General features: G+C 41.8%; 1 protein-coding gene across 5 annotated transcripts in view; it reads right to left on the reverse strand.

Annotated features, from left to right (window-relative positions):
* CKAP5 (cytoskeleton associated protein 5) overlaps positions 1 to 21,567 on the reverse strand; it is a 106,233-nt gene that overhangs the window by 18,830 nt on the left and 65,836 nt on the right. For 4 of the 5 annotated variants that reach the window (XM_075927597.2, XM_075927598.2, XM_075927599.2 and 1 more), the window contains exons 21-34: positions 19,521 to 19,660; positions 19,144 to 19,318; positions 18,388 to 18,501; positions 15,695 to 15,823; positions 14,871 to 15,065; positions 14,392 to 14,524; positions 13,846 to 13,934; positions 12,926 to 13,036; positions 12,510 to 12,635; positions 11,673 to 11,822; positions 7,279 to 7,482; positions 6,889 to 7,024; positions 5,313 to 5,506; positions 1,297 to 1,469 (exon numbers count right to left, since the gene is read on the reverse strand). In XM_075927597.2, coding sequence (XP_075783712.1) covers positions 1,297 to 1,469; positions 5,313 to 5,506; positions 6,889 to 7,024; positions 7,279 to 7,482; positions 11,673 to 11,822; positions 12,510 to 12,635; positions 12,926 to 13,036; positions 13,846 to 13,934; positions 14,392 to 14,524; positions 14,871 to 15,065; positions 15,695 to 15,823; positions 18,388 to 18,501; positions 19,144 to 19,318; positions 19,521 to 19,660 — 2,069 coding nt within the window. The remainder of the gene's footprint in view (positions 1 to 1,296; positions 1,470 to 5,312; positions 5,507 to 6,888; positions 7,025 to 7,278; positions 7,483 to 11,672; positions 11,823 to 12,509; positions 12,636 to 12,925; positions 13,037 to 13,845; positions 13,935 to 14,391; positions 14,525 to 14,870; positions 15,066 to 15,694; positions 15,824 to 18,387; positions 18,502 to 19,143; positions 19,319 to 19,520; positions 19,661 to 21,567) is intronic. The other variant, XM_075927601.2, reaches the window with a different exon arrangement.

Consider the following 21,567-nt stretch of genomic DNA (forward strand, 5'->3'; position numbering starts at 1 on the left):
AGTTAAAAGATAGGGTTTCGTCTTATACCCCAGCACCCCTCCGCCTCCTTTGCTCCAGGTGTCCCTGGTCTGCTGGAGACAGGCCCCAGCAGACCAGAGGCACCGGGAGCAAAGCCGCAGCAGCTTTGCAAAGCCTTGGGGGAAGCCAGCGGGGGGGGGGGGGGGGGAGCCCCCGGCTTCCCCCGAGGCTTTGCTGGGCCGCCCCCCCGCCGGCTTCCTCCGAGGCTTTGCAAAGCCGATTTTTGGGGGATGTTTTTTAACATCAAAAGTCGTCTTGTACGCCGGAATATACGGTACTTGCTTTCATAATTCACCTGAGAAGCTGCTGGTTTCCCCATAAACCCTTTAAGTCACACTGAAGTTGTGACAAGCATGCATTCCTCCACATGACTGAGATCCAATACCACCAAAGACGGCATTGACTGAACATATTACTGAAGCTCAGGTCTTCTCTCACGTGGTTAAGGAAAGGTACATTAACTGAATTAGCAATGTGACAATCCAGTGAGCATCCAAGACTCCCCCCTAAGGTCCTGAAACACTTGCATCTTAGAAAGGGAATTTAATCTCTATTACATAAGTTTCACTGTGGGTCTTAAAAAAAAATCAGAATGATCCAAAAAAAAAAAAAAAAAAAAAAATCAGAATGATCCAATACACTGACACATGGCATAAGATGCAATTACTGAGCTTTGTTTGTGGTATGGGTATCCCCAAACTCAGATTCAAAATGCTCATCCAGCTGGCCTCTTTACACTGGCCCTACCAAATTAAGAATAGAGTCCAATCAATACCAAGTTTAATGCAACACATGGGAATGAGTTCTCCCACTAATTCCAGCAGCTGCCCAGCATGGAATTGCCATGTCTGCTAGCAGTTTGGCTCATAGTTGCTCTTGGTAGATGCTCTCTATTCTTGTCATTTTACTCTAAGTTATTTACAAGTACCTAGAACTGGTCTACATAAGTCAATCATCCTCTCTGTGACTAAGTCAGAAGTTAGAGATACAAGAGCCCTGCTACCAAGGAGTTAGTGGACAGTACTTACATCCTATAAGTGCGATACATAATTCTGTCCATGGAGAAGCAGTGAAAGAAGGCACAAGACCATTTAGAAAGGATTCAAGACAGACAGACAAGACAAAACAATGAAAAAAGGTTCAAATACTTTAACATTATCTGCCCAGTTTTCACAACATGCAAAGACAATGACTACAACAAAGGAAACACTGCGGACCATGTTCTTAGCACATACATTGCAGAAGCCATAGATCATCATAACTATTTCATTACATACTTGAGTTTGGAAGATATGTCCTCAGCCGGTCCCTTCCGAAGCACGCTAGTATTAGCATTAGTGCTCTGAACACGCTGAGGTTTCTCTTCTGCCTGCCTTGCTGGAGCAGCAGCTGGTCTCTTAGCAGACCGCTTTATTCTCTCCTCCAGCATGCTCATGTCTTTCTCAGAAAGCTGGGAGAGAAAGGCAACTTTTCAGTTCAATCTACAAATTGTAGATGTTTCAGGAATTGCAGTTGCCATCAATGATGTACACAGTCTCACCATTTATTTGTAGTTACTGTATAGTGCTATGGGATAAAAAGAGGGAGGCTAAACAGACCAGCAACCTAAGGCCCTGAATAGGACTAACCACAGTATGGTAGAATCTGTGGGAAGTGTCATCCAAATTAATGTTTTCATGGTTAAGACGTTACAGCTAGAAGATACAGTATACAAATTAAGTTTTAGCAAAGGGAACCCCTGCAAGACAAGATGGAGAATTATAAAAGCACACTCAAGATCCCAGACAGAAGTACAGGCAGTGCTGACAGCTTCCTACAAAGAGAGGTGCCCTCTTACCTTGGAGTGGTTAATGAGGACTTATCAAGTGTGAATAATTCAAGCTGAGGTTAGCTTAAAGGAGCTTGGCTTCCATATCTTCTAGTGATAAGACTTAAGTTTATTAAAACTTAAAAGGATTCAGGAAAAGAAGTTACTTACTAGGAACTATTATCAGATAAATTGTTGCTTCTGCATACTCACATTTGTCAGATGCATTCTCCACTTCACTGAACTTTGGGACACCTCTAAAAATGCAGGGCTTTTTAAGATTGCACAAGCAGCCACCCTGGGGGCACTGACCATGCAAAGCCAAGGTTAAGAAGCTGAAAGGTCCAGCAAATTCAATTTTCTGCTAAACCCTGTTGTTCTGAGAATAGAGCTTTTGAGTAAGAAGAGATGACTTCAAGATTGTTTCTGCATAGTCAACCAACTGCTCATTCCAAGGAGTAGTTCAAAATACTAACGGATAAGCAAAAAGGAGGGAAAGTAGGAGAACTTCAGTGTAGCTGATTCACATAGGAAGCAAAATTACCAGGGATAAGTGACCGAAGCAAAACACATTTATTTGAATACCTTATTATTGACTAGGCTGAGGAGCAGATGGGAGAGGTAGCAGCAGCAGATTGGCGCCCACCTCATAACATTCTTCCTATAGGACCTCCAAACACTTGTGAAATACTGAATTCCTCAGAGTGTGCACAACTAACAGTGCAGACACTGACACTGGTATACCAATCTATTCCATGTTTTAATTGCTTTAGAAATACCATCTGAGGGGGAATGCCAATTAGAATGGTATAATTCATAGGGAGAGGTCTCAATGCCAAACCACAAACCTTTTTAGTTATATAGAATGGGGAAACCCTGGCAACAAAAAACTTAATGGGGCATCAAAATTACCTTGTGGTATTTCATGCTCTTTCAGAATATCAAGTTCATCAAAATCTGAATTTGTGAAAACCAGGAAGTGAGGAACTAAGGTGCATGTTCAAGCAACTATATGTTCACATCCCATCCCCTACAAGCCTGGATATAGTCATAAGTCATTCAGAATTATCTGCATGCCCTCCTGCTGCATTCACTGTGTAAATACACTGACAAGTGGAAGAAACAGTTGGAGCAACTTGGAAGGACTGTTAACTTTTGGATATGTATAGAAGCACCTTTGGCTCACACAGGGGTCAGAAGAGGTGGATAAGGACTAGGGATGTCAATGTGCAGTCTACTACATGATTAACCAATAAACCCTGGCTAATTGGTTAATCTGGTCGACTACATGCACTCACACAGAGTAAGGGTTGGGGGAGGAGGAGTATCAGAGGCAGCAATGGGGGAAGCAGGAGCCAGTGCCTGCGAGGATCTGGCTTTAAAGATGATTCCTCATGAGCACTGGATCCACCTCTATCACCCCCCACTCTGCTGCCTCAGATAGAGCGGCAGCAGTGCGGAAGGTGAGGGGGCAGGCTGGAGCCAATACTCGTGGAAAGCCAGATTTGAAGCACTCTCCTCCTGTGCGCTGGCTCTGTGGACCCATCTGCCCCAACACTGCTGCCTCTATCAGATACAGCAGCCTGTCAGTAATGGCCCGGGCTTGTCATGGACTGAGGTTGATCTTTGGCAGCACCCTCTGTCTCCAGGAGGTCTGAGCCCCCTTCAGAGGTTGGTCCCCAACAGCACCCCGGTCTGCCACCTCTGTATCCGAGGCAATAGTGCCAGGTGGCAGGCATTCTGTCTGCACAGGGAGCGGATTTTTCAGCTGGCTCTCCCGGCAGACCAACTCCCGCACGCCAATCCACACTGCTGCCTCTGATAGAGAATCAGCAACAAAGGATAGCAGGGGGTTCCCCGGGAGTGGGGTTGGGAGCGCACTAGCTGCTGGCTCCACCCCAGGATCTATCAAATAGTTATGCTAAGATCTCATGCTGTTACATGACAATTCAACTAAACGATAGCTGACATCCCTAATAAGGGCCTTGAGAGATACACTAGGTCTCATTTCAGCACTGCATTGCATCAGCAATGTAGTACTGGGGTCTACTTGCCGTGGGGATTGAGCAGTTAGGTAGGAGGAGATAAGTGTGAACTGAATTTAATGAAGGATAAATGGAAGTATAGCTAGCATTAGATGGTATTAAGCACAAAAGTGAAGGTGCTGTAAAATTTAGCCAAAGTGATGTTCTTTTTATGAAGTAGGCTAAAGGTTCAAGTGTAAGTAGCTCCTGTTCAATACAGCACATGTGTATGTTATAGACATAGTGGGACATTGCTTGAAGAGGCAGAGTTAAGGTTCCATCACCACACACCTTAACTATTCCCTGGTTTTCATGTGACCAACTTTTGCTGAATTCTTTCTGGAAAAGCTCTGTTTTAAAAAAAGTGGTTTTTTAAAAAAAAAAAAGGACAAATTTTAGGAGTTAATGGTCACCAAGGCAGTTGTTATTATGTAGAAATGCAGTTGCAATGCTACTGGGGCCAAGTAATGACAATACTACCTCGCTCTTACAGTTCTCTTCTAAGTAGAACTCCATGAAGAAAACATTCTTCACTATAGAAGATTGCATATTTCTCTCATATATTTGCTATGTGACTTGGGCCAAAGATGATGCTGGCTGGCTGGCTAGAGTTGGGAACAGAACAGAGGGTTTCCAAGCCCCCCATCTGTTGTTCTTGCCACTAAAGACACAATTTTGAAATTTCATCCTAGATTTGTTAGCGGAATTTTTATAATGGTTGTTTTACATTATTGCTTTACTACATAGTTTCAGTAACTTGAAGCACGAGACAGAATATTGTCTCTAATAACCCTCTTCCCCTACCAGCCCCCTGCAACAGATGATGCAAGTCATGACTGAGGTGCACTGACAGAGCTATGAGGGGCCATAGGCACTGGAAGAGCAAGGGATGCCAACCACAGTCCATTGAAAGTATAGAATGAGTTGGTGCAATCAAAAGGAGCCAAGGGAAACTGAATGAGTCTTGCATCAGAATAGAAATAACTGGGCTAGAGTGAAATGTTAGATTAAATGAATTTCCATTTAAAAAATAAGCCAGCAAGACAAGAATTGCTGCAGCTGGTTTTATCCCTCATTTAGAATACACTAAAAGGTGTAGAACTTCATCCAAGGTTCCTCCAAAATCACCCAGTAGCATAACATCATTCTAAAGCAGATCACACTACAAACAATACAGTCCTCTATGAAGGAATTACAATCACCACTTATTCCTTCAATATACTAGTTTGCCACCTATTGTTACTGGAGATTAGAGGTCCTATAATGTGGAATTAATCAATTAACTTTTAAATAAAGCGTTACGGTAGACAAACTGACACCATAAATACAGCTCTTGGCATCTATTCCACTATCGGTAGCAGGATGTGCCATGATTGATCACTACCCATTTCAGTGTGAAAGATTCCCTTACACAAGATAAAAAGCTAGTTCAGGCTACCTCCTCCCATTTCCATTCACTCACGTTTCCAATTAGCTTGAAAACTTGGTCCCCGTGAACATTGTAGACAGTCACGATGGTGTTGAGTGCAGCATTGCGAACAGTGTTGTCCCTGTCACCAATGTGAGTCGCCATCTCCTTTAATGCTTTGCCAGGAGTTGGCTGGCACACATTCATGCCATATGACTCAACAAGACACCCCAGCTCTTCGAGGCACTCTAAGGGATCAGAAACAGATTTTTTTAATTGACACTCAACCAAGATAGTTAAATAGACAAGTGCCCCATTTCAATATACTCTGCAGTGACCTAAATCTATATTCTGTAGCAATGCCTCTGGTGTCTGGCATTCAAGGGTATGTCTAGACTACATGGCTCCATCAACAGAGCCATGTAGATGAGTTTACTAGACATAGGAAAATGAAGCAGCGATTTAAATAATCGCCACTTCATTTACATCAAAATGGCCACCACGCTGTGCTGATCAGCTGCTTGGTAGCACAGCACGGTGGTCTGGATGCTCTGCGGTCGAAGAGGGAAGCCTTTATCAACCGCTCCGTTATGCCTCGTGAAATGAGGTTTACCTGAGCGGTCAACAAAGGCTTCCTTCTTCGACCGCGGAGCGTCCAGACTACCACGCTGTGCTGCCAAGCAGCTGATCGGCACAGCACAGGGGCCATTTTGATGTAAATGAAGCGGCGATTATTTAAATCGCTGCTTCATTTTCCTATGTCTAGTAAACTCATCTACATGGCTCTGTCAACGGAGCCATGTAGTCTAGACATACCCTAAGTGCTCAGTTTGGTGACAATCCAAAAATTCCCTTTATGCAGTGGGCAGAGTTAGAGAGAACTTAGTTTCGAAGGGTGCTTGAGTTTTCCATTTGCTATCCAGCAACTCAACAGAAGCCAGTTGCCTCAGTCCCCCACCCAAATTTTGCCCTCCATATTCACATTAATGTTTCTGATAAAATGAGTAGCAGTGAAATAATTTCTACCATTTATCACTAAAGTAATAATTAGTTGATCACAAAGAGATAAATAGGGACAGTTCATACAGCTGTTTCAGGTTGCTGGCAGATTCTCAAAACACAACCTTCCACTACTTATATTCCAAAAGTTCTCTTCACAACCAGGGGCTAAACTCTTTAAGTGAAGCTTCAAATCCAATGCACGGTTCTATGGTGGGGGAAGGGTTGATTTGAGGCAGTTCTGCAGTATGAAAGGTTCATTTGTTTTCCATAATACTTCAGGATAGGAACAGAGCGACTGGTAGGAAGGTAAATCAATGAAAGCTGCACAGTTTAACCATTTGTGCATGTGTGATGTTGGGTTAGACAAAAGTGATTAACACTTTTTCCTAATCACTCTTATTGGCAGATCTGTCAGAGACAACAGTGAATCTGCTTGAGACATACTGTTTATGGCTCAGGCAGGGAGCGTGCATGTTAGTAAAGGGGGAAAATATCAGGGGTAAGCAAAACACTCAGACTTCAGAAAAAGTGTTGTCAGTATATCCTGACCCATAGTACATTCTGAAATGAGTCTGATGTGTACAATGGAATGCCACAAGTTCTGCAGGCAAATAATGTTATTCCCTACCTGCCCGCTGTTTGGAGTTTTTGGACTTTGTTCCCTCCATGATGAAAGTGAACATCTTGCTGGCTGGATAGATCAAGCACATCCTATTCAGGATAGCACGCACATCTTTGCGGATAACATCTTTCGGTTCCCCAACCTGGGAGGAAAAGAGGAGGATGATGATCAGAGAGAAAAGAAAGCAGGACAAATGCTTTTAAACACTCCATGCCATCCATCAGCATACTGTACCAGTTAATCTGCCATGATACCAGGTGTACACTCAAAAACCCAACTACATACACACCCTTGCTATTCAAAAGCAACTTCCGCAAAGCAGTACAGAACAGAATAACTACAGCATTAGCTAGTGTCCAGGGACACATCATATCAATTTCCCTCGGGATGTAATACCTTCAGGATAAGATATGGGATGAAAGAGGATGCCTCGTTCTCAGTAAGGTGATACTCTTCTTGCCTCAACAAGGTGAAAAGCAATTTAAGGTACTCAAGGGCCTTCATCAGAACACTTGTGTTGGTATCAAAGAACCGTAGGGTGAGCCACTTCAAGATCAGATCCAGGCAGCTGATGACGCCATCTTTTTCACTCTCCAAGTGCTTGGAATGTAAGGGAAAAAATGTATCAGGCTGTGTAGGATCAAAATACATAAATGGAACGGCCCAGGGAACAATGGTGAGGGAAAGGGCAAAGTATAATAAAAAAATGTCTGACCCAGGATAATGTATTTATAGGTGGTGGCTTCCTGTTGTAGCGATTCATAAGCCTTAGTGCAGGGGTGTCCAAACTTTTTTCAAAGAGGGCCAGATTTGATGAAGTGAACATGCGTGAGGGCCGACCATTTTGCCTGACATTCTTTGAACCATTAAAATTAAATGCAAATTAACTATTTTATGCAAAGTTTATTGCAAACGGCATACTTTTCATTTCGTCACATGGATGACAAATCTAAACAGGTGTTAAATCACTCTGCCTTTCATATCTGAAGGCCAGATGAAAAAAAAAAATCCAGGAAGCTGAAATATATGTCAGGAACATTGTAAAGTACATTACATATTATTGGTAATAAAGGTTGTCTGTCAACTTTTAAGTTCAAAAAATATGAACAGGAACATAACACCAAGTATACATGTTGAGTCCAAATATATTTATAACTGATTTAGACCAACTGACATTAACTGAGATTTTACAATGTATTCATCTCAATACATATGGATTCGTTGGGGGCCATAAAAGATAGATATTGCCAAATTACCCGGGGGGCCGTATTAAACCGGAACACGGGCCGCAATTGGCCCGCGGGCCGGACTTTGGACATGCCTGCCTTAGTGAGATCCCCTCAATTAAACACTAACCAATTTGCTCCTTGCCTGAAAGATACTGTGTGCTGAACTTGTGTAGAGGTACGTGAGCTAAGGCTAGTGGACTGCTAGGCAAGGTTCAAAGCTTTGTAGTGAGGCTTTGATACCTAATCCATTTCTCACCCATCAAGCCTTAACTGAGTGGGGGGAGGGGAGAGGAGAGGAGGGAAGGGAAAGGAAGAGGCTACTCAGAAAGGCCAGGGTTATAAAAAGCCCATTCTTAACTTACCCGAGGAGCTAGCATACAGGAGTAGCTAATAGAGGACTATTATGAGGGAGTTTAGAGGGGAAGTTTAGACAAGGCTAGATATAGTCAGCATTCTTTAGTGAAAGCTGAAACCAAAAATCACCTAATTTATTAGAGACCAGAGTTGCTGATTTGGAGGAGCTAAGGGAAGCAGAGAGGTATACAGATGAGACTTTCCAAGACACAGTAGAACAGTCCCACTCCTGGTCAGACAGCCTCTGTGCTGATGAGGAGGGTGAAAGGATCAGAGAAGGAGAAATGAGCCCATAGTTGGGACTCTCCTTCCAGATGATGTTGTGATATCCTCTCTGGATGAGGGAAATCCAGTTGTTAGAAAAAGACAGGTGATAGTAAAAGATAGCTGTTAGTAAAAGCGACGAGGAGTCCTGTGGCACCTTATAGACTAACTGAAGTGTAGGAGCATAAGCTTTCGAGGGCAAAGACCCACTTCGTCAGATGCATGTAGTAAGATACATGCATCTGACGAAGTGGGTCTTTGCCCTCGAAAGCTTATGCTCCTACACTTCAGTTAGTCTATAAGGTGCCACAGGACTCCTTGTCGCTTTGGCAGATTCAGACTAACACGGCTATCCCTCTGATACTGTTAGTAAAAGGGATTCAATTATTAAAAACAGACAGTTGGGTTGGCGATGACCAGGAAAATTGTGTGGGACTTGCCTGCCTGGTGCAAAGTTGTGGATATCTTGAGACATCTAGTTAGGTGTATGTGTAGTGCTGGGGAGGAGACAGCAGTTGTGGGACATGTAGATATCAATGACACCGGAAAGGATATGAGAGAGATCCTAGAGGCCAAAATTTAGGCTGCTAGGAAAGACTGAAATCTAGGACCTCTATGGTAGCATTCTCTGAAATGCTTCAAGGTCCATGTGCAGGATCAAGTGGACAGGCAGAACTGCAGGATCTCATTGTGTGGATGAGATGGTGTAAGGAGGAAGGGTTTAGATTTACTGTAAATTTGGAAAACTTTTGGGAAAAGGGGAAGCCTATACAGAAAGGGTGGGCTCCACCTAAATCAAAATGGAATCAGATTGCTGGCACTTAAAATCAGAAAGCTCGTAGACCATTTTTTAAACTAAAGGCTGAGGGAAGCTGACCAGTGCAGAGGAACACATGGATCAGACAGAGACATCTCTTAGGGGAGGCTCTATTAGAGATTCTCCATGTCCTAGGAGGAAGAGGAGAGGATGAAAGATGATTAAAAAAACTGGAAAGATCTGATGAGAAACAGTCAAACGAAACTGAGTCCATCAAGTCACATCAAGTAATGGCTGACAGCTAAACAATGCAGTGTTTTTAAAGTGCTTATATGGAAATGTGAAAATTGCAGAACTACTAACTGTGGTTTGTAATCTATCCTTCAAATCATCTTCTGTGTGTAATGACTGAAGGATAGCTAATGTGATGCCAATTTTTAAAAAGGGTTCTAGGGGTGATCCTGGCAATTCCAGGCTGGTAAGTCTAACTTTAGTACTGGGCAGAGTGGTTGAAATTATACTAAAAACAGAATTGTCAAACATATACATGAACATAATCGGTTGAGAGAAGTCAACATTGTTTCTGTGAAGGGAAATCATGCCTCAACAATCTACTAGAATTCCTTGAAGGGATCAATAGGCATGTGGATGGGGTGGGGGGAGAGGGGGCATCTAACAGATGTAGTGTACTTAGATTTTCAGAAACTCTTTGATAATGTCTCTCACTAAAGGCCCTTAAGCAATATAACCTGGCATGGAATAAGGAGGAAAGACCTCTTGTTGATTGATAACTGGTTAAAAGTGAGGAAATAAAAGGTAGAAATCAATTATCAATTTTCAGAATGGAAAGAGAACTAGTGGTGTTCCACAGAAGTCTGCACTGGGACCAATCCTCTTCAACATATTCATAAATGAGAGAGAGAAAGGGGTAAACAGTGAGGTGGCAAAATTTGCAACTCATGCTAAACTGCTCAAGATAGGAAAGTCCAAAGCAGACTGAAGAGCTTGAAAAGGATCTCACAAAACTAGGTTACTGGGGAACAAAAATGACAGGTGAATTTTAATGCTGATAAATGCAAAAAAATACATATTAGAAAACATAATCCTAACTATATGTTATAAAATGGAGAATAAATTAGCTATTACCACTCGAGAGAGATCTTAGCGTTACTGTGAATAGTTCTCTGAAAACATCTACTCAATGTGGAATAGAAGTTAAAAAAAGCAATCAGAATGTTATGAATTAAAAAGGGCAGAGAGAATATCTTACTGCCTCTATATAAATCCTTGGTATGCCCACATCTTGAATACTCCATGACTCATCTAAAAAAAAATCTCTTGGCATTGGAAACTGTTCAGAATAGGGCAACAAAAATGATTAGGGATATGGAATGGCTACCGTATAGAAGAGATTAATAAAAACTAGGACTTTTTAAGCTTAGAAAAGAGGAGATGGGGAGGGAGGAGCAGATATGAAAGGTCTATAAAATGATTGGTGTAGAGAAAGTAAAATAAGTAAATAATTTTTTTCCCTGTTCCCATAACACAAGAACTAGGGATTATGAAATGAAATTAATAGGTAGGTTCAAACCAAACCAAAGGAACTCTCTTTAGTACTGACCAGTCAACCTGTGGAACTCCTTGCCAGAGAATGTTGTAGAGACCAGGACTTGAACAGGATTCAAAAAAGAACTAGATAAGTTAATGGAAGATAGGTTGATCAACAGCTATTAGCCAGAATGGGCAGGAATGATGTCCCTAGCCTCTGTTTATCAGAAGTTGGGAAAGGGTGACAGGGGATAGATCTCTTGGGGATTACCTATTTTGTTCAATCCCTTTGGGACACCTGGCATTGGCAACTATTGTTCGACTGGGCTGGATGGACGTTTGGTCTGACCCAGTATAGCTGTTTTTAGGTTCTTAACTGTCCCACTTGCTACTAGATTTCACTAATCAAATTCAGAGCAGCAGCATCCCCCTTCCCTCAGCAAAAGAGATTAATACTAAGTTGTATTGTTCTTCTGAAAGTGTCCTCTTAAAGGCTTTTAACTTGAGAACTGTGTGCTCAAAACAGTACCATGAAGACTCAACTTATTGCCCACTTAGAAAGAACTCCTAACTTGATTTTACACTGCTGTAATAGTTGAACATGGCAAAGGACATCCAATGTTTTATTGTTGACTCACCTCTACCATCACAGCCAGTGCCTTGTTGTGGTGCTGAAAATCTGTATGAAACATCTCATCCTGTAGCCATCGAGCAACACAGGTGGACATCTGAGTCTTTAGCTGCTCTATATATTCATCACGGGGGGTAGTAAAGTTCCACTTCAGCACCTATAAAACAAGAAACAAAAAAGAGTACTTGTAACTCAAGGCTAGCAATATACTACTTGTTACTGAGTTGATAGAACAGGTTCAGAGAATTCCAAATTCCCTCCTCCCACCAAAAAAAATGCACGTGTTTCGATTCAGTGCATTTGAAAGCAAGTTAGTGTTAATACTTTAGGTTGTCCAAGTCAAAACACCTCATTTTTAAACCAGGTCTATGGATATGTACCCATATAAACCACTTGGAGGCACAACCATTATCAGAGAATTGAGAAAGTATAGGTTTCCAAAGAAAGTCTGCAAATTAAGATTTGTTAGGAGAAAAGTCTGGCAATAGATACTTGTTAGAATAAAGAAATAAAAGCTATGGAGTCTCTTAGGTCACCTTGTCCATCTCCCAGAGCATGGCCAGGTTTGTTACATATTGTACTTTTTATTTGGTCCAATCTAGTTTTAAGTGTGCGCTAAAGCAATTAGGCTTCTGCTACTTCTTAGGAAACAGTTTTTGCTTTCTTACAGAGACCGAAGACCTTGTCAATAGCCTATAATATTTGGTCCTTAGCTTAGAAGTATCAAATGAAGATTGGATTCTTATTGTACATAAGGTGTAACTTTAAGCTCATAGGTAATAGAATGTACTTCCTTTATGGCCTAAATCTGTATAACTGAGCATGCTCTTAAGCTCCCTCTTACCTTCAATCCTTTCTCATCTTTCATTCTCTGTTCTTTCCCATTTGGGACTATAATAAAAATAGGACCTGATCTGTCGTCATCTTCTTTCAGGTTGGGCTTGCTTGGTACCTTCTTCCCTTGCGTACCCTGAAAAAGTAGAAGTGGTACTGAGCAGAAACCACTGCAAAAAACTATACACAACCCTTCATTCCAAGTGATGACAGACAGACAGTACCCCGACCTCATGCTAGTCATGTGTATGAGACCCAAGTAGAAGCTGCTAAAAGTGGTTAGAATCCTCAGGTACATGCTCTGGTGGTGTGGAAGCAAAACCCATGGCAAAGTGTGGATGGAATAGCCTTTGGTGAGAGGACGCTTCAGACTTGGCCAGTGCACCAATCACCTAAGGGGAGGAGGGCTCTCAACTAACTTGGTACCTGCTTGATGGGTTTGTTCTTTGTCAGACTGGTACTGTCTTTGGTGAGGCTTGTATTAGCCTTGGAGAGGCTGGTATTGCCCTTCGACATACTGTTATTACCATCAGACTGCTGCAACAGGCCACAGAAAAGGCTTGATCGTTAGACAACTCAACATACAACTCTAAATCGCTCCCATTAGACCTGAAGCCTCCAAGCCTGCTGTGCACTCAAAAGTGTTCATTCTAGTTTATTTGAAAGAGTTTACATGAAGGATTACAGTGGCTGCAGGAATACAGTGGCTGCAGGTTTATGAAGACAACTTAACCTCTGATGTTTTTCCTGTTCCAGATATGTACCTAGTTGGACTGTCATAGTTTCAGTAGCACCCAATACCTGGAGCTGCCCCACTTCTCCGGTAAATTCAATAGCAAATTGACAGAATGTTTAAAAGATACACTAATGGGAGTTCAGGTACAACCAACTATATCCTCAACCATCCCTGTTGTTCACTGTGCTGAGATATACCTTTGGATGTGGGGGACTAAAGATGGGAATTTCTCTAGTGTGTGGATTCAAAATTACTGTTTAAAACTAGAGGTTATCGAATTGGAATTGTACACAAAACAGTTCATCAAGATACATTTTAAATACAGACCATATTAGATAAAAGAAGCCAAGAAGGTTTACAGTAAAAAGTTCAAGACCCAGTTATCTGAATTTCAGACCATGGCAAGCCTATTAAGTAGGACTGAATAAAAACAACTATAGGAGCACAATCAGAACTACAGACATGAAGAGCATATTTCAATTCAAAGCATTAAAATTCTTATAGGTTTGCACAGGCCATCTCTGTAAAAGCATTAAGTGCTTCACTATCAAGCTTTAATAATCCCCAACCAGAACCTGGCTCATGAGTCTGAGTGGCGGTGTCACTGTACCTTAGTTTTAGATGCAGCTCCTCCTGCTTTGGCCTTTTTGGGGTCAGTCTTGTTCTCCATAGTACTAGACCCTGATTCTTCCGCAGGTGCTTGGAAACAAGAGATTTCAAACATATTTTGCAAAATTGAGTCCATTCACCAACAGGAAATTGTCCTTAAAAAGCTTTTCAGACTAGGTAGTGACTAATTCCACAGTAGAAAAATTTTAATGACTTGACTTCCTTGTGATTTACCAGTATCACACCACAACCCTGTGATTAACTGGTTTGCTTCTGTATTCCAATGAAAAGCATCTGCCCCAAATGAAACTTGTCTTCCCCTGACATTCAACTTACTACCTGATAGGAGACTTTACAGACTCATTCTTATCCCCTATATCCTCATTTCATGCTTCTTAAAACAAAGCTATCCTGAAAGGGTCTATGTCTTACACACACACCTTTCACACTAGTGTAACACTGAAGTTTCAGTATTGGCCTTCCAATTACTCTTTTCAAAGGAAATGATGCTTTCCAATACATTATCCAGCATGATGAGATAGATTACCTGATGCAGACTGGAATTTGGCTGGAGCTGCTCCTACTGCTCTGGAAGATGTCTTAGCAGGAGCAGCAGGTTTGGCTGGCATAATAGCTTTGGCTTTTTCTAGCATGGCCAATACCTGATCTTTGGAAGTTGGCTAGAGAGAAAGAGATTATTATACAGATATGCCATGCCATAGGCTATGAACATGAGATAAATGGCTGCAGTTTAAAAGTGCAGTGTGCAAGATATTTTAGCCAGAAGAGCAGTGGCTTTGGAGAATTAGAAGTGGCAATGTGGAACATGTAATAGCTTCAGTCACACTTATTGAAGGTCAATTATTTCACAAATGAAATCAGCAGTGATTCCCGAGAGCTTATACGGCTCAAAGTCATTCACAAGGTCACTAGTGAGTCAGACCTTTGCCACAGGTATTATGCACACTTTCACTCAAGCTCATTTATACTCTGCCTTCTTCCTCAGGTAAGAGTCTAACAAAATACCTTCAGCTTGCAAGTAGCTTTGGCCATCTTCTCAAAACCAAGATGCATCATAAAAAATGGCAGGGCATCTTGTGCTTTTTTACGCACATCTCCATTTCGATCCTCCAGGCAGGAGTACAGGTGAGGCACACACAAAAGCAAATCAGAAGGAACAGAACGGAGGGTAGGCAGCTTGTCAGCTAACCAGCCCAGAAGCTGGAAGGAGATAGCACAGGTTAGTTTTGCTTTTTAGAATGTAACTAATGTTTGAAATATGCATTGTGGTAGAGAGTCACCTGCAGTTTTTACAGGAGCAGAATTTGTGTAGATTTAGTTGAGAGCACCAAGACTCAGATTGTCACAATTTGCAACCACCCAGATCTTAAACACTAAAGTGCAGCCCACAAAGACTACATATCCCAGTATATAAGTAATTTGACTCAAGTGGCTAGGCTCCATCATGACTCCTACTCCAAGTTAAAAATGGGGCAGCATTTCAGAGTTAATTACTCTTGATCAGTGAGTTGTACTTGCAGCATCCCTGGCTCAGGCAACACCCCAAAATCTCAGCTTTGCTTGCAAGAATAAAGGAAGACTCCTTTGAGAGAAGTAACATTTTAGGATTTCTCTTTTTAAATCCTTTTACCATCTTTGTTAAATTTTCCTATTTAATGTTACAAGTCAGTACACAAACTGAATTACACATTATCCTCATGATAAGGTGCTCAGTTACTGTACTCTGCACTAGCCTCAACCCTTTATTTCTATAGTTGCGCTCAAACTGTGGCTAAGATGCATTCAAATGGTATAAAGAACAAACTCAGGTGCATAGTACCAATCTTTACCTCTTGTCTCAAGAAAGGGTTTTCTTTTTTGAGCTCCTCAGACAGATCCTCTCCTTCCAACCATTCTTTCATACCAGTCTGTTCTGTCCAGGCATTCACAGTAGCCAGGGCAGCAGCACGTACGTTGTTCTGTAGCAAGAATATAGAAACTGGGGAGATTCTGGGATCACCCTTTCCAACAAAGATTATATCATCCTGCACTAAGGACTCTAGAATTCACATCTGTTCACTTCCAAGAAACCCAAGTCTCAGTATCACAAAATGCAACTTACTCTAAGCAGACATGGATAAGTTACTGAAAAATAGGCATAATACACTAGTCAGCAGCCATGTTTAGCTAAAGCCTGATGCAGAAAAGGAATAGGAACATTTTGTCTGCTGCTCCTCCCTAGTGAAAGGATAATCTCAAACCCACAGCTCCTAAGAGAACTAAAGAAGGAGGTTATAATTATTTACATGAATATAAAAACAGGTTTATCATGTTTATGAATCCAGGCAGGATCAGGAGATACTGAAAAGGAGCAGGAGGTAGGCCAGTTTATTGTGGAGCACAAACTGAATATGAGTAGGGCCTTAAATTAATGTGTATGTGGGTGTGTCGCAAGGTTATTATAGGGGGATTGCAGTATTGTCACACCTGCATTGCCGGGCAGCTAAAGAGTGGCAGCTGTTGGCTGGTCACCCAACTCAAATAAATGCCTCACCAATAGCAGTGTAGAAGTTATGGTGGCAATACCATATCGTGCCATCCTTACTTGTGCACTGCTGCTAGTCACAGTTGTGCCTTCAGAGCTGGAACCCTGGATACCATGCTGCCAAACTCTGAAGTCAGCACTGCTGCCAGCAGCAACACAGAAATAAAAGTAGCAAACACTGTAACCCCGCCACTCCACACGTTCTAGGGCAAGGAACCTTAAATTACAACACCATGAAATTTCAGATTTAAAACCGCTAAAATCTTTAAATTCATGATATTTAAAATCCTGCGAGTGAAATTGATCAAAATGGATTTTGAATTTGGTAGGGCCCTAAATATAAGCTAACGTGATGCAGTTATGAAAAAAAGCTAATATTCTGGGGTGTATTAAAACAAGTGATATATATGATATTTCGGAAGTAACTGTTCTTTTCTACTCTGTACTGGTCAGGCTCTTCTGGACTACTGTGTCCAATTCTGGATGGTACACTTTAAGAAAGTTAGGGACAAACTGGAAAGAAGACAGCAATAAAACTGATGAAGATTAAAAAAACCGTGATCTATAAGAAAAGATTAAAAACTGGGTATATTTTAAAAAAAGGGGGGATTCAGCAGGTACCTAACGATAGTCTTCAAATATATTAAGGATTGCGATAAAGAATACTTCAGTTGTGATATTGTTCTCCAAGTTCACTGAAGATGGAAAGTGGTAACAGGTTGAATCTGCAGCAAGGAAGTCTTAGAAAGATTTTCCAAACTATGTAACCTGTCTAACTATAAGGATAGTTAAGCACTGGACTAGGCTTCCAAAGGAGGTGGTGGAATCACAATAATTGAAGGTTTTTAAGAACAGATTATATAAATGCCTGTCAGGAATAGTCTACTTGGTCCTGCCTCAGCAAAGGAAGCTGGACTAGAGGACTTCTGGAGGTCTCTTCCAGCCCTATACTTCTATGAACTGCCAAAACCCAGGTATACCCATAACAGCTGAGGTCAAGAAGAATGCTATCACACGCAGCATGACCCAATTCTTTCCAATTACACCTAAAAAGGGAAGGGCAACAGCATGCTCTTAAGCTGCTAGTTTACACCACTTTTCAAGTATATCAGAGTTTATGGAAAAGGCAAGGTAGAAGTAAGTTCTAACAAATTAGATCGTATTTACTTCAATCTATTAAATGCACTTCTCGCTCTCAACAAAACAGAACTTAAAGTAGAGCCACATCAAAAATAAACTCCAAACCAACATGCAAAAATACTTTTGTCTGTAAAAAAGAGTCATGTTTAGAACTGTTAAGATCTCTTTTTTCAGACACATTCCAAGACGGCCCATGTTAGCAGGATTCTTCACAACTTAAGACAGTACAGAAAACTGCTCATCGCCTGGGGAAATGTTCCAACATTGGAGCAGCATAAGCGATAACTCTACCCAGAGAGCTAGGCCTGGCACGGATTCCTGCACAGCAAACCAACTTAACAGCTCAGGTTAGCAGTCCTATTATATTCCGGGAGGTCCCGGATCTAAAGGACTTCTCCCCAGCCTACAGGGAGTCCACAGAGCCCAGAATGCCAAATAATTACTGGGGACAAAAAGAAAAACCAGGGACGCATGGGCAGAACTAGGATAGCAGTATTAGGACAGCATTTTCTACACTGATAAGTGGAGCTTATGAAAAAATCAATTTAAGATGAAGAGCTGGACACACTATACATACAAAGATGAACTATATTGTACATCAAACATTGAACAAGTAAGCTACTATTTTAACCACAGTACAGACAGTATTCATATTTTCAGATATGATAACTACTGTAATTTGGAAGACAAAGCTCTGCCCAGCATTCAGAAAGCTACTGAAACTTATCTAAATGCTCACCTGCCTCTGAATATCTAGGCCAATTTAAATCAAACATTGAAGATTGCTCCCAGTGTACTGTAAAGTATACTGAGGAAGAGCCTGCACTCCTAAAGACGACGACAGACAGGAGGACCTACCTTACTGTCCCCAAGGACTGTGATGATGGAAATGCCCAGGCTTTTCACATGTTGCCTGATGTTTGGGCCCATTGCTGTGGCTAACTGCTGGAGAATGCTCAGTGTTTGTTGAACCTGGATGAGAATTTTTTTTTTTTTTAAACTGAACACATTATTAGGTGCTTATACTCAAACTCTCCATCCCCAACTACAAACAGAATAGCAACATGATGGTGGTATTAAGGTTTATCGATACTATCTCTTGAAGGGCTATGAGTCCATGCCTAGTCCCACATTCACTTCCATAGGATAGCAAGAAATAGTTTATGCCATGAATAAGCAAAGTTATTGCTGTGTTTCATGTAGATTTAAAGTGATACCAGTGTAAAAAGTCACTTTTGCCTAAAAAAGGCTTTTATTCTCCTGGTGTTGCATTTATTATTAATTTAAAAATTAAATAGCAGCTTATTTTGTACATAGACAGCTGGATCATCCTTCTTGTTTGTGGGGTCTTTACATACCAATGTGAATAAAAATGCCTCTAAAAACTGGGAAATAGCAGATAGAGGCTCTAGAACGACCCATTTCATTAATTGACTAGCTGTCTATTTTAATGGTCTAATATACAGACTTGAATAAAAAAAAATCTTTCATGGATGAAACAATGATTGACTTTTTAAGTCCCCAATCCACGAAAGAATGGAAGCGGGTTAAATAATAGTCTGAAGGGAGTAGAACAGGACTTTGCTTCAGACATGAGGATTTTTAGTAGCATACCAAGATTTTATTGGAGTCATTGAGACGACACTTCAAGGCAGCTGGAAGTTCTCCTATATTTGGCTGTATGAATTTGGCATCATTAATGATGCTTGTCACTTCATCCAGACCCTCCTTTCGGATCTTCCAGTTTTTGTCCCCGATCTTAGATACCAATTCATCTGTAATCTTATCACTGTAGGAAAAAAAGAGCAATCCCTGAAATTCAGTATCATTTTGTATTATAAGAGCACCACACATGAACCTTAAACTCTGACTGCCTTTCAAAGGCCAGGAGTGAACCAAAACAGAGAAAAAAAACACTTAGGATACAAAGTTGCTCATTTTAGAATATGTAGCAGCAGAATCAGTCCTTTGTTTATTGAATCTAAACTCACCTAATCTCTGCTCTTGGCAGAAGATCCACAACATCATTCCCTATATCCTCTTGCTCTTCTCCTTCCTCAACATCATCCCCACTGCCTCCACTGTGCTTGGTAGTGCCTCGAGTTGGAGCAGGTGCAGTCTGCCCTTGCATCTGCAAACATGGCACACATACAAGTCATATGAATGCATAGTGGAAGTAGATACATGTTTAAGAACTTACATTTGGGGCTTTTCACACACCTCCATATCTCAGTCACATGGCCCATAGCAATGTTTTTTCAACATACAGTGTTGCTACAAAAAGCAATAGCTTCTGAAGTTCATCATAAAACCAGAAATGGACATTTACCTGTACCTAGAGGTTTTTCAAGGTGTGGGGTCCCTATCTATATTCTACAGATAGAATAAGCATGCACACTGTGTGTCAGCCTGGAATGTCTTTCAAGCACTGTTCATAAAGTCTCTGGAAATCTTGAACACTGATGCTAACAATGCCTGCAGTGGGCAAAGGCATAACTGGGCATGATGCAGCACGAACACAGGAGGCCATGTGGATTAAGAATCTCAGTTTCACACAGTGGTGGCCAGGCCCTGAAGGGGCCCATTGATCATCTCACCACGGTCTGGAAGCATGCATCAGGTAGGGAAGCAGTCACCCAACGAACTCGATTCTTCATGTAGGGACAAATGTGGTAGTGTTTAGAATGAGGCTGAGATGTGCAGATATGGACTTTACAATTGCTATGCACTTTAGGACTTATGCCCTGCACTTACCTTTGGTAAGCCAGTAGTCCAAGTATGGAAAGACCTTCACCCAGTTTTTGTGCAGGAAGGCTGCCACCGCTGCCATGAATTTCATAAAAAACTAGGGCTGTCAAGCGATTAAAAAATTTAATCGCGATTAATCGCATGTGCCTCCCCTTTGAAATGCCGTGGCAGCGTTTCAACGGGGCAGCATTGCCTGAAGCCTGGGATCAGCTGGGGACTCCAGTTGATCCCCAGCTCCATTTGCGCTTTTCCTTTGAAGTGATTAATGCACCTGTGATGTTTAATGCATTAAAACAATTAATGGGTTAATCCTGTCCTGCGTTAATTGCAGGCGTTAACGCAGCTCAATTGACAGCCCTAATAAAAACATAAGAGGCCATGGCAAGATCAAGGAGAAGCAAGGTGAACTGATAGCGTTGAACTGCTACTACAAATCTGAGGAATTGTCGGATGGAGGATGATGGATAGGAGAAAGAATGTATTGTTGAGGTCGAGGGCGGTATACCAGTCTCCCAGATCCAGGGAAAAAATGACGATAGCCAGGGAAGCCACGGAGAAGCTGAACTTCTTTATGAATGTGTTCAAGTTCCTCAGGTCTAGGGTAAGGCGAAGGCCCTTGGCCTTGGGGATAATGAAGTAGCAGGAACAAAAACACCTGCCCCGGAGCTCTTGAGGAACCTTGTCTATTGCCCCTTGAGAGAGATGCAATTGTACCTCCTGAATAAGAAGTTGCTCATGAGAGGAGCCCCTGAAGAGGGACAGGGAAGGTGGGTGAGAAGGCAGGAAGATAAAGAACTGGATAGAATATCCCATTCCTACTATGCTTCGGGCCCAGAGAACTGAGATGACCTGGGCCTAGGTCTGGTAGAAGTTGGATAGAGAAGTTGGATGGGAGAAGCTTCTGGAACTTTGACAGTGTATACTAGGAGTTAAACATGTGGCAGCTTTGTACCACCTGGGAAACATGGAGCTGGAGCCCCCTGGATGAGTAGATCCTGTGACCGAAGAGGTCCAGCAACTTTGCCTCTATTTTTGGGCACTGACCCCATTTAGCCTTGGGACTCCTCACAGTTCACTGCACTGGTTACCAGTGACCCTGGCTATGAGTGGGTTATCAGGTGTTTGTATGCCTTTTGAAGGACAAAGTTCCACATCAACCCCCTAGGCCACAAGTGCAATTGAAGCTAGGTTCTGCCTTAGCACCTTAGTAGTTGCCTGGATGATCTTAAGGGGCAAGACAATGTTTGCAGGGTGCTTGGTGGCCAAAATGTCTTCCATTGTATCCGAGAC

Source organism: Pelodiscus sinensis, chromosome 5 (genome assembly GCF_052426305.1).
Source record: "Pelodiscus sinensis isolate ZL-2025 chromosome 5, ASM5242630v1, whole genome shotgun sequence".
NCBI classification, from domain to species: Eukaryota; Metazoa; Chordata; order Testudines; family Trionychidae; genus Pelodiscus; species Pelodiscus sinensis.